Source organism: Natator depressus, chromosome 8, assembly GCF_965152275.1.
Source record: "Natator depressus isolate rNatDep1 chromosome 8, rNatDep2.hap1, whole genome shotgun sequence".
Taxonomy (NCBI): Eukaryota; Metazoa; Chordata; order Testudines; family Cheloniidae; genus Natator; species Natator depressus.
In genome coordinates, this window is record NC_134241.1 from 35709798 (window position 1) to 35723077 (window position 13280).

The following is a 13280-nucleotide window of genomic DNA, read 5'->3' on the forward strand; positions in this document are numbered from 1 at the left end:
AATATAAAAAGGAACACAGTAAACACAACACTCGATTCCCTTTCACTGATGCCCAAGAAGCCCCTTTTATAAACCAATTTTGGTGTGATGCTAGAGTTCTAAATGTCACATGGGAGACTCACTCACAAGCCTCATTCTTTAGCCTACCGGGCTGTGGGAGGGACAAGAAGGCCCCTAACGGAGAGGGGGTGGGGAGAGGGCTTTGAGTCACTCATCAGGGTCCCCTCTGGTTGAGAAGTGAGAGTGAGATTTGCATGCTTCAAGGAAGGCCCCATCCATTCTTAATGGGGAGGACGGTGACTCTGACGCTGAACCTTGACTTAGGTTGGGGAGAGTTGCACAGGGAAATGCAGATCCCACCAGTCCCTGCAGCTGTGAGGGAAGGGGGAAGAGAGAAAACATCTTTTCAAACTTCCAGCATAAACATATCCTTAAAGGAAGTTTCAATAGACGTGACATATGGTACTTGGGGATAAGTAGGGCCCTACCAAATTCACTGCTCACTCTGGTCAATTTGACGGCCATAGCATTTGAAAATTAATCAATTTCACGTTTTTAAAGGTTTACATCTGAAATTTCACAGTATTGTAACCCTGGGGGTCCCAACCCAAAAGGGGTGGGGATCATGGGATTGCCACCCTCACTTTTATGAACTTCCTGCAGCCGCAAGAGGTTCCCAGAGGTCGGTCTGATCTCCTTCCGGCTGCTGGGAGTGCCTCATCTGGGGGCTCCTAGCTGCTAGTCCCCGCTGAGCTGGGGAGGGATGGGACTTGCTCTTCCCCTGCACAGCTACTTTTGGGGAGTGAGATCAGACCCACCTCTGGGTACCTCTCCCTGCTGCAGGAAGCTCTGCAGGGGAAGAGCAAGTCCTGGCTCCTTCCCAGCCTGGGGACTAGCAGCTGGAGCCAGCGGAATGGTAGGAGCCCCTGGCTGGGGTGCCCCCAGCCCTGCCCTTCTCTCTTCCATCCAATAGCTAGATTTCACATGGGAGGGCTTATTTTATGCTCTGTGACACGTTTTTCACGGCTGGGAATTTGGTAAAAAGCACCCTTTTGCTAAACCTGTGCAGCTTAGCCAGCACAATCACCAGGGAACCTTCCAAGAGATATCACTCCTTCTGCAATCGCACAACCATCCCCGATTCCATTCCAGGCTACTTGTGTGTCGAAACAAGCACGACCCTCACTCACTTGCAAGACAGCTGATTGATCCCCTCAATGTAGTAGCACACCCCGCCGTTGACGCAATAGGACTTGGCTGTTTCGTTGCATTTTCTGGCGTGTCCTGACCAGGAGGAGAGCGTGGTCGTTACTGCAAGAAAGATACAAGAGGATACACTGTTACTTCCTTTGCTTTGCAAGTCTGCTCCCTTAAGTGGGTTTCAGTTGATCTGGTTGCCTGAGCAGAAGCCCCAGGAGCAACAATCCTCAAACTGTGGCTTTAGACCTACACGCAGCTCTCATGGAGTTGGTGGGGTTTGAGTGACACTCTTCATGCTCCAGTCACAGCATTACCTCTTGCATACAAAGTGTGAGGGGGTGAGGTGAGAGCTCTGTGCAAATCTCCTTCCAGCAGCCAGGAACCAGAGACGAGGTGTAAGAAAAAAATTGTTTCCTCACTCTTTCTCATCAACCTGGGAGGGCAAATGAGATGAAGAAATGCACACCCACCGTCACGCCCAATCTTTCACCCTCATCAGGCTGAGAGGAGGTCACAGATGAGAGACAGAGAGAGAATGTGTTGCATTGAGTTGCAGAGAGTCACAAAGTAGCTGTGATATGATGCTCATGCCCTGAGTTGCTGTATGTGCACTGGATCAGTATCCAATGACACTGCAGTGTGTGGGATGACACAGTCATTATTTGGTGGCTCTCTGTGATTCCATAACAAAGTAGTTCTCCATGGCCTAGACCAGGGATGGGCAAACTATGGCCCGGGGGCCACATTCGGCCCTTCAGACATTTTAATCTGGCCCTTGAGCTCCTGCCAGGGACCAGAGCCCAGGGCTTGCCCTGCTCCACATGTGCTGTGGCTCTGCACGGCTCCCAGAAGCAGCAGCATGTCCCCCGTCTGGGTCCTATGCGTAGAGGCAGCCAGGGGGCTCCACATGCTGCCACCGCCCCAAGCACCACCACCGCAGCTCCCATTGGCCGGCAACCATGACCAATGGGAGCAGCGGGGCAGTGCCTATGGATGGAGAAATGTGTAGAGCCACCTGGCCGCACCTCCACATAGGAGCCAGAGGGAGGACATGCCACTGCTTCCGGGAGCTGCTTGAGGTAAGCGCCGCCCAGAGCCTGCACCCCTGGCCCCCTCCAGCGCCCCAACCCCCTGCCCCAGCCCAGAGCCCCCTCTCTCACCCTGAACTCCTCATTTCTGGCCCCACCCCAGAGCCTGCACCCCCAGCTGGAGCCCTCACCCCTTCCCACACCCCAACCCCCAATTTCATGAGTATTCATGGCCCGCCATACAATTGCCATATCCAGATGTGGACCTCAAGCCAAAAAGTTTACCCACCCCGGCCGAGAGACTGACATCCACCATTTGTTCCCAGAAAAGGGACAGCACAACCAGTGGCAGTACAAGCCCACAAATCTACCAGAACTCTGCCCTAGAGAGGCAGCCTCTATGGATGGAACTGTAATCAGTATTCATGGTCATTCAGCTTTGGCTTCTCTAATGAGACTACCAAAAAAGGTCGTGTTGATGCTTTCTGTGTTGGGGATACTTCTCCCAGCTGGGAAGTCCCATATGGAAAAGTCCTCTAAAATTAAAACAAGTTGAAACCAACTTTGTTCTACAGCAACTTAGTGAGATTCATAGAATATCCGGGTTGGAAGGGACCTCAGGAGGTCATCTAGTCCAACCCCCTGCTCAAAGCAGAACCAATCCCCAATTTTTGCCCCAGATTCCTACATGGCCCCCTCAAGGATTGAACTCACAACCCTGGGTTTAAAAGGCCAATGCTCAAACCACTGAGCTATCCCTCCCCAGAATTTCCTCACAGAAATTACTGTAAAACCTTACAGAATGTAGTAGAGAATACTGTATTTCTTGTTGCCTTTTAACTGTCTTAAAGAATTCTACAGAAGGAATCAAATTCTCTGTTGATTTCTAGAGATAGTGAAAAAACTCACTGAATGGTTATTGTTGTCTGTTACATTTTACAGCACTTTCCAGAAGGGTTGAACTGGAACCACCAGCTCTTTTTCAACAGGTCACCAAGCAGCCATCAGGTGGTAACTAATCCCATGGACTGGATTGAAGTCAGTGACCCGTGTAGCAGAAAGAGAGAGCTTGAAGCATGGGCCTGAGGCCTGAACCAAAGTCAGCAAAAAAGTTATGCTATGAGCAACAGTTAGGCCCTGTCAAAAGCAGCTGCTTGCCTGCAAGTCAGCATCCAGTACACAAACTCAGCAACGATATTGCTAGCATTGCTACACCACACACTGAATATGTAAACACATTCCAGCAGACGAGGACAAGAACACCCCAACCTAGCAGACAATAAAATGGTTTTACAAAAGAGATTAATAGTGATATTTTGTCTAAATAGGACAGGTGGCGAACAGGAATGTTGTCTGAAACATGAGGAGGAAAGGACAAGGGAAGGTAACAAACATGTCATGAAACACATAAAGTGATATGTAAATTGGTTAATCCCAGATTGTTTGTCTCAGTCTATAAATGGTGGGCTACCTCACTTAACCTTTTGTCTGGGCTAGGGGGCAGTAGAAAATCCCGCCACTGACTGAGCTGTCCATTGTCACGGGCATATATGTGTTAGTGTACCTGTAACCACTGAGCAAGGGCATTAGGAATAAACCTGGCCGGTTTATTACTAAACCAAGTCTTGTGATCTTATTGGTCAGTTGATCAGCGCCTGCTGTACGAGCTATCTGGCGAGAGCCAGTGCACATGCAGAAAGAACACGTGCACGGAGCCGAAGATCTGACAACAACCCGGTGGCAAAAGACCTCATATTCCTACTTCCCAACTTCACCCTCAGGGAATATGAGGTGAGCAACACAACAACTACAAATAACAGTGGACTCCCAAAATCCTGCCATTTTGGTGATCCCCTCAAATAAGTGGGATGTTTTCACAAATGTAAGCCTAGCACAAGAACAATTTAAATGGTTTGATCTGCAACTCTTACTTCTACAAGGACCCCTGCTGGTGGATCCGGCTTTGTATGGAGTCTCTCTCTCTCTCTCTGTGCTCATTAAGCTGATCAGACCATATACCGCCTCAGCCACCAGTGACACAGACTGTTACCCTCACATTTTACTTTCTCAATTATATATAATGAAGTGGTGCATTTTGACACCCAGTGTTTGCTACTCACTTAGGCAACACAAATCATTTCATTGTCCGCTGTGCTGAGCAGTGGCTCAGCACCGCCTGGGCTATGCTCTCAGCAATGCTATTTCTACACGGCACATCTCATAAGGGCTGCTTTTCTATTTGGCTTTCTTCAACTTTTTCTTAACAATAACCTGTATGTTTTCGAGCAGACAGCTCCATTCATTCCAAAGGTGGTTTGGTGGGTTTTTTTGTTTGGGGTTTTTGTTTGTTTGTGTGTTATTACACAGAGGAATCACTCCACCAATCAGAGAAATGCAGTTGACTCTAGGGTGCAACACAGCAGCTCTTTAACACCATATAGTAGAACCAAGCAGTTTAGAATAGAGAGCAACGAGCTCTCTATATAAATTAAAATAAGGAATTGTTCTAAGGGAGGCAGAATGTCATTTGGCTACAACTCTGGGGTTGCCCCTACTCTTGAAAAAATGCCATGGGATCTTTAGTGACTATGACAGATTTTCCAAGCTGCTTTGGGGAATTTGATGCCCCACTCCCATTAAAATTAATGAGAATTGTGTGTCCAAATTACTTTAGAATTTTTAAAGTCACCACTCTGTACATTTTGTGTCAAATCTAGGCAATGGCTAATGCAGCAGCACAGCACCCCCTAGCCCAAAGAAGGGACATTGGTTCACTTCTGACGCAGAAGAAAGAGTGCCACCTAACGAGTCATAAATGGTAGAACTCAAACATCTCCTTTAAAACTAAAACTACAACAGCTGAGTCAGGTCTGAGCAGCCTTCTCCAAAAATCTTGGTACAAACCTACAGTGCAAAAGCAGAACAAGGCCATCAGTCTGCACAACCAAGTCATTGTCAATTATTAGCAAGCAGCTCCATGGCACTATTTTGGCAAAGTCAGACATCATAAATCATACAGAGAAAGTATATGCTCTGGAGTAAGCGTTCCATAGTAAACAAAGAGGATAAGGAATGGAGAGAGGGAAATAATAACGGAGCACAGAATCCATAGCCACCTACAGTAGAAAGCATATATATCACTCAATATAAAAAGACAGAGTTTATATATATAGCATTAAGGAAGGGTCAAAAGATATGGAAAATTCAGATAGTACCCTTAGAATAGGGCACAACATGGACTCTAACATAGATTCCATGTGATTTTAATCTGATTTTAAATATACACTGTTCTTTAAACAAAATGAAACAGAAATAAAACAGATCTTTCATAGTCGGTTAAAAGCTGTCTATTGTGCACCTAAGAAGCAGATCTTTTAGTAGAGCTATTCCTGTCTGAAAAATGCATGATTAGGTAGTTTTTCTAACACTGCCTTGTTAATTTTTTAAAAATCATGTTTTATGTTTGCATTATGATAAAGATCCCAAAATGCTTTACAATAAAACTGATATACACACAGTGCTATTCACTGGCACCACTTCATCTACCTCTGAAATGCAGCCACTTCTGGCGTAAAATGTAGCATCTATTCAGCAGCATGCAGCACAGTACAGAACAATTAACTGAGTGGTCAGTGTGAGGAATAACTTAGCCAACTGAAAATGCAGGGGAAATTTAGGTTGGTAGAATATTTTAAAGAATCCTTATTGAGGTTAGAGGAACAAACCGTCCCGATGAGTCGAAAGAATAGTAAATATGGCAGGCGACCAGCTTGGCTTAACGTGAAATCCTTGATGATCTTAAACACAAAAAAGAAGCTCACAAGAAGTGGAAGCTTGGACAGATGACCAGGGAGGAGTATAAAAATATTGCTCGGGCATGCAGTAGTGAAATCAGGAAGGCCAAATCACACTTGGAGTTGCAGCTAGCAAGGGATGTTAAGAGTAACAAGAAGGGTTTCTACAGGTATGTTAGCAACAAGAAGGTGGTCAGGGAAAGTGTGGGCCCCTTACTGAATGAGGGAGGCAACCTAGTGACAGAGGATGTGGAAAAAGCTAGATGTACTCAATGCTTTTTTGCCTCTGTCTTCATGAACAAGGTCAGCTCCCAGACTACTGCACTGGGCAGCACAGCATGGGGAGGAGGTGACCAGCCCTCTGTGGAGAAAGAAGTGGTTCAGGACTGTTTAGAAAAGCTGGATGAGCACAAGTCCATGGGGCCGGATGCCCTGCATCCAAGAGTGTTAAAGAGTTGGCGGATGTGATTGCAGAGCCATTGGCCATTATCTTTGAAAACTCATGGCCATCGGGGGAGGACCTGGATGACTGGAAAAAGGCTAATGTAGTACCCATCTTTAAAAGAGAAAGAGGAGGATCCGGGGAACTACAGGCCAGTCAGCCTTACCTCAGTCCCTGGAAAAATCATGGAGCAGGTCCTCAAGGAATCAATTTTGAAGCACTTTGAGGAGCGGAAAGAGATTAGGAACAGTCAGCATGTATTCACCAAGGGCAAGTCATGCCTGATTAACCTAATTGCCTTCTAAGACAAGATAACTGACTGCTTCCTCCAGGCCAGGATTTACGGAAGCCCTGTGTGGTGATATGAGACAGCACAGGCTGTATTAGCCTGGGAGCTAGAGAACCAGTGAGAACCTGATTGCCTTCTATGACGAGATCACAGGCTCTGTGGATGAAGGGAAAGCAGTGGACATGATATATGTTGACTTTAGCAAAGCTTTTGACACGGTCTCCCACAGTATTCTTACCAGCAAGTTAAAGAAGTATGGGCTGGATGAACGGACTATATGGTGGATAGAAAGTTGGCTAGATCGTCGGGCTCAACGGGTAGTGATCAATGGCTCCATGTCTAGTTGGAAGCCAGTATCAAGCGGAGTGCCCCAAGGGTCGGTCCTCAGGCCGGTTTTGTTCAATATCTTTATTAATGATCTGGAGAATGGCGTGGATTACACCCTCAGCAAGTTTGCAGATGACACTAAACTGGGAGGCGTGGTAGATACACTGGAGGGTAGGGATAGGATACAGAGGGACCTCGACACATTAGAGGATTGGGCCAAAAGAAATCTGATGAGCTTCAACAAGGACAAGTGCAGAGTCCTGCACTTAGAAAGGAAGAATCCCATGCACTGCTACAGACTAGGGACCGAGTGGCTAGGCAGCAGTTCTGCAAAAAGGACCTAGGGGTTAGGGTGGATGAGAAGCTGGATATGAGTCAACAGTGTGCCCTTGTTGCCAAGAAAGCTAACAGCATTTTGGGCTGTATAAGTAGGAGCATTGCCAGCAGATCGAGGGCCGTGATCATTCCCCTATATTCGGCATTGGTGAGGCCTCATCTGGAGTAGTATGTCCAGTTTTGGGCCCCACACTACAAGAAGGATGTGGAAAAATTGGAAAGAGTCCAGAAGAGGGCAACAAAAATGATTAGGGGGCTGGAGCACATGACTTATGAGGAGAGGCTAAGGGAACTGGGATTATTTAGTCTGCAGAAGAGAAGAATGAGGGGGGATTTGATAGCCGCTTTCAACTATCTGAAAGGGGGTTCCAAAGAGAATGGATTTAGACTGTTCTCAGTGGTACCAGGTGATAGGACAAAGAGTAATGGTCTCAAGTTGCAGTGGGGGAGGTTTAGGTTGGATATTAGGAAAAACTTTTTCACTAGGAGGGTGGTGAAACACTGGAATGGGTTATCTAGGGAGGTGGTGGAATCTCCTTCCTTAGAGGTTTTTAAGGTCAGGTTTGACAAAGCCCTAGCTGGGATGATTTAGTTGGGGATTGGTCCTGCTTTGAGCAGGGGGTTGGAGCAGGTCCCTTCCAACCCTGATATTCTATGATATCTCCTCCTTAAATGAGAATCACATTTCTGTCACACTCTGACCTGGCAGGATAATTCACAGATTTACAAGCAAATACATTAGATTAGACATGTGTATTTATATCTCCTGTTGTCTTGGGCCATTTGATGAGTGGTTATCGAACTCAAAGGGAGTTTTGCCACTAATTTCATTGAGCGCAGAAACATGTCCCAAGCGCAGAAATTAGATTATTTGTAGCCATAAGTGTTTCCCCAATTACATTCTTTTCCTCACTCTGTTCTGAACACCTCACAATTACACCAGGTTTCAGAGTAACAGCCGTGTTAGTCTGTATTCGCAAAAAGAAAAGGAGTACTTGTGGCACCTTAGAGACTAACCAATTTATTTGAGCATAAGCTTTCATGAGCTACAGCTCACTTCATCAGATGCAGTATGCATCTGATGAAGTGAGCTGTAGCTCACAAAAGCTTATGCTCAAATAAATTGGTTAGTCTCTAAATTACACCAGATGATCCAGAAAGGAAATTCCAGAACCATTCCACTCTGATGGGCCATACAGCACAATACAACTTTCAGGCCTGATCCCCCAGGTGCGGAGTACCCCTAACTCCCATTGATTTACTTCACAGGAGAGAGCCCTCATTTGGTACACGGTACAAACCTCTTTATCCAAAACGCTTTGTGAGACATCAAAAGCATTCAGATAACTGGAAGTCTGAATAATGGAGGGAACAATTTATGGCAGTAGTGGCTGCAATTCAGGTGGTAGGATGCTTCAGTTAAAATAGGGGGATAGGAGAAGGTTTATATAGCAGCACCATTCACATATGAACTGCGTCCCAAAATGCTCCATGGAGTCATGATGTCAATTACAGAAAAAAGTGGCGAAACGAAAGCATGAAGAATCAATACAAGTGAACGCCTACGCCAGCAGGCAGGGGAGATCTGAACGAACGCAGGCAAAAATGGACACAAACCACCATTTAGAGCCGACTGACAGCAATGATATATCTGATTCAAAGCAACGCAGGCAGCACCCTCCCCATCTGCCCCAAGAAACCTCCATTTAGATACAAAGCCAGCAATGAAAGGAGAGGGAAATGACGAGGTGGCAGTGGGGAGGAAGGATGTATTTTCAGATGAGATTTGGAAAGAGCTAGAGACCAGCTTTTACCAGTGCTATTATTAACCCCATCAATAAGAACAACATCAAATATAGATATTCAGGGTTTAATTTAAAAAAACTAACATTATGTAGCAAACAGAACATTATGGCTGGAGCTGGTCAGAAAATTTTCAGTTAAATAATTAGAATGACAAATGTTACAAAGAAAAAACCTTGAAATGGAAATGCAAAAACATTTTAATTGACCTGGTTTTTGGTTCATGAAATTTTTTGAGATTTCAAGTTTTCATCCCAATTGCGGACGGTAAAAAATTTTGAACACTCAAAAGTATTTGTGGGCTGGGAAACCTTTCCTGCCCAGCTCAAATTGTGGTATTTTGGACATCTATGAACAGAGCTCTATTTATTGAATTATCTAGGAATCCAAATCTGCTACTCCTGAATGTAGTGTAAGAGAATAATCAAAAATTGTCTCTGCTCTAAAGAAAGAATACTGAGTAGAAAGGGGTAAATTTTTTTGAGGGGGGGGAGGGGGGGCTAATAGTAAATTAGCCAAAAAAATATGCACTTTTGGGGGCACTGGAACTATTTGCAAATTTGGATCAAACTCGGCAAATAGTTTTGGCTACAAAAAAAATGTCAAAACATCCCATTTTGAAAATATTAAAACGAACAATTTCAAAAATGTCATTTTGAAACATTTGAGAATGAAATATCAATTTGAATCAACATTCAAAATATTTCAATTTAACCCTTTTTTTTTCTTTTTTCAATTTTTCATTTCCTCTGGGGGGAAAAAACAAACATTCAGTTTTGGTTAGATACAGATCAATTCTTTTTTCAGAATTTTTGGTTTGGCCCCCGAATTGAAAAATCAGTTGTTTGCTTGCTCTCATATTGACTTACGCATGGTACTACCAGCTTCCCCTTACACAAACTATATGCTTGGAAAAGTAGCTACCAATTGTGCAGGAAAAAGAATGGTTACTTAACCTACAGTAACTGATTATCTGAGATGTTCAAATACCTCACACCCTCTGCACAGGAATTTGGAAGCTTTTTCTCTGGCAATGTCCCCTAGGGGTCACACATGCGCTCTGCGTGCTCTCGAGCTTCCCCTTCTGAAAGCATAGTGAGTGGGGCAACCCCAACCGCCAGCCATATCCTTCACCACGCAAAGCCTCAGTGATAGGACTCCGAGCTGTGGGCATGGAGCGGGGGTCATGGGATCCAAATGCCCAAGGATCACAGTTATGGAAAGTCAAGTAACCACTCTTTCTTCTACAAGTTCCTGTCTGTGTGGATACCACTCATGGTGATTGGCAAGCTGTTCGACTCTTTGGAGGAGGGAAATAGAGTTTCCCTGAACAAAGATTGAAGGACTGGCTCTTCCAACTTGAGCATTAACTCTTAAGGAAGCCTCCAATGAGTAATGCCTAGTAAATGCATGAACTGGTAACCAAGTAGCTGCCCTATGTGTTTCCATCAACGGAGCCCTATTGCAGCATGCTGTTGAAGGAAAATTAGCCAAGATGTTCAAAGGAAGTTTCAGTTGACTGAGCTCATAGTCAGCTCTAATACGGCTCACAACAGTTCTAATACAGCCCTCTCTCGACAGTTTTTCAGTCGAGAGAGGGCTTCCATTAGTTCTGCTATCATAAGCTACAAACAACCTAAGGGTCTTCCTAAATGGTCTCGTTCTCTTTAGGTGGTATAAGAGGGCTTTTCTCCTCCGGAATCAAAACTTCATACTCTGCATGTCAGATGCATGAGGTCTAGGAAAGAAAACCAGTAATTGAATATACAGGTTAATATGGAAGTCTGACACCACCTTTGGTATGAATTTAGGATGAGGTCTAAATCTGACTCTGTCAGTATGAAAAACAGTGTACCAGGGTGGGGGTGGGAGGAGGTGGTGAGAGCTTGGATTTTGCTAACTCTGCAGGCAGAAGTAATACCTATGAGAGCTGCTTTTTAGTGGCTAAGTGTTGACTAGAAAAAGGTGATAATGGTTCAAAAGGCAGTTCCCTTAGAGCCGAAAGCACTAAATTCAAGTCTCATCAGGGAGGTATATTTCTAGCTGGGGGAAACATGAGATTCAAACCTTTTAGGAATCTGACAACTGTTTGATGGGAAAGGACAGACAAACCTGTAATCAGTGGGTGACAAGCCAAAAATACTAAATGTATATTAATGGAACTTAAAACAAACTAAAGACAAACTAAACTGTTTTAAGTAAAAGGTAATCCAGAACGAGTGGAATAGAAGAACAGGTAGGAACACATCTTCTTGTCTTCACCCCCATCTGAAAAACTCTTTCATTTTGCCATGTATGTTTTTTCTAGTAGAAGGTTTTCTATTCTGCAAAAAGACTATTGGTACCTACAATGAATATTCCTTATACTTGGGTATTAGCCAAAAATCTTCCACACTGTCCAGTCCAAAGATGCAGGGTCCAGATGAAGCACAGACATTGTCCTGTCCTGGTAGATGAAGTGCTACAATACTGACGTTATACTAAATGCACCATTTCCACAGCATTATGGCTTCTTGATAAAGAGGGTCTGATCTTGCCTGTCCTTGTTTGTTTCATATTAGACAATCGCTGTGCAATTGTCCACAGCACTTGAACCGACAGACCCTGTAGTAGTGGAAGGAAAGACCTGAGTGCTAAGCAAATCACTCTTAGCTCCAGTACATCAAGGAGTTCTTTACAGACCAAACACCATGCATCTGAAATGGATCTAGATGAGCGCCCCACCCCTGTTGGGATATATTGGTGATGGGAACCTTGGTAGGATTTAGAGTCTGAAATGGAGTTCCCAGGACATTTTGCTTGTGTTCAGGGACTCTATGGACTGGCTGTGGTATCTTTATTCTTATCCCTATAGGGTGGACACTCGGCCAAAACACCCATTTGATCCAGGATGGAAGAGGTCTCATTCTGAGCCTGGAGAAAGGGGTTACATAAGTACAAGAGCCATGTTGCCTAATAGTTTTAGGGAGACTCTTACATGGTTCTGAGGATGAGTCCTCAGATCTGAAATTAACTGGCAGATTCTTGGAAATATCTCTGGAATGGTGTGGAATTCTATAATATAACCCTTCTGGATGACCAGGAGAACCCACGGTCCATGGTTATTCCAGCTCAATCCTTTAAAAAAAAAAAAAAAAAAGGTGTGTGCGTGTTGGTGGGGGGGGGAATAAATTCAAATAGATTGTATATGTATCCTCAACCATAGCATCAAAAGTGCTTCTTTTGAGGATAAGCAGATGGTGACAAGATATTAGATGGATCAAACAATTTCCTCTTCTGGAATCTTGATCTCTGTCTTCCTTGATCAAAAGGTCTCTGATGGAAGAAACAGTTTGAGGTGGCAGGCTGAGAACTCTGTTTGGTAGAAGCTTGAGGTGTGTACTGCTTTCTTTTGAAGGACAGAGTGTAGAGACCAAACAACCTTAATGTGGCTCTACAGTCCTTTAAAGAATGCAATGTGTCATCTGTCTTAGCACTAAAAAGATCTTGACCACTGAAACGGAGGTCCCAGTAGTACAGTCTGGCCCTCCCTAGGCAGGCCCAATACAGAAAGCCAAGAGTCTCTTCTCATGACGACAGTTCCAGTTGCCATAGATCACATCCACTGAGTCCAAAGCTGCTTGCAGAGATTTTTTGCAATCAACATTCCTTCAGAGCAGATGGAAGTAAATTCTTCTAACTCTGCTGGGAGTTTATCATAAATGTCTGTGATTCTGTCCCATTGCATGTAGTTATATGTAGCCAGCATTGCCTGATACAGTAATTCTAGACACTGACCTGAAAGGAATTGAATAAATCTTTTCCCCAAATGACCTTAGCTTGCTGAGGCAAGGTACCTTCTGATCTGAAAGATCTCTTTTGAACCCTCTCAGAAGCTGCTTTCATGGATTCAGCTGTTGTGACCTGCACTGGATGTGCCATGTTTGTCTTTCTTCCACAGGATAGAAGCGACTTTGTCTGTACAAAGTGCAAGCTGGTCTCCATATTGGAAGAGAAGATTGAAGGTCTGGAGCAACAGATAACGACCCTGCGTTGCATACGAGAAACTGAGGATTTCCTGG

General features: G+C 44.6%; 1 protein-coding gene across 3 annotated transcripts in view; it reads right to left on the reverse strand.

The window, feature by feature from the left end:
- The window catches only part of NRG2 (neuregulin 2), a 306149-nt gene that overhangs the window by 68985 nt on the left and 223884 nt on the right, over positions 1-13280 (reverse strand). For all 3 annotated transcript variants that reach the window (XM_074960739.1, XM_074960738.1, XM_074960740.1), the window contains one exon: positions 1191-1311. In XM_074960739.1, the coding sequence (XP_074816840.1) occupies positions 1191-1311 (121 nt within the window). The remainder of the gene's footprint in view (positions 1-1190; positions 1312-13280) is intronic.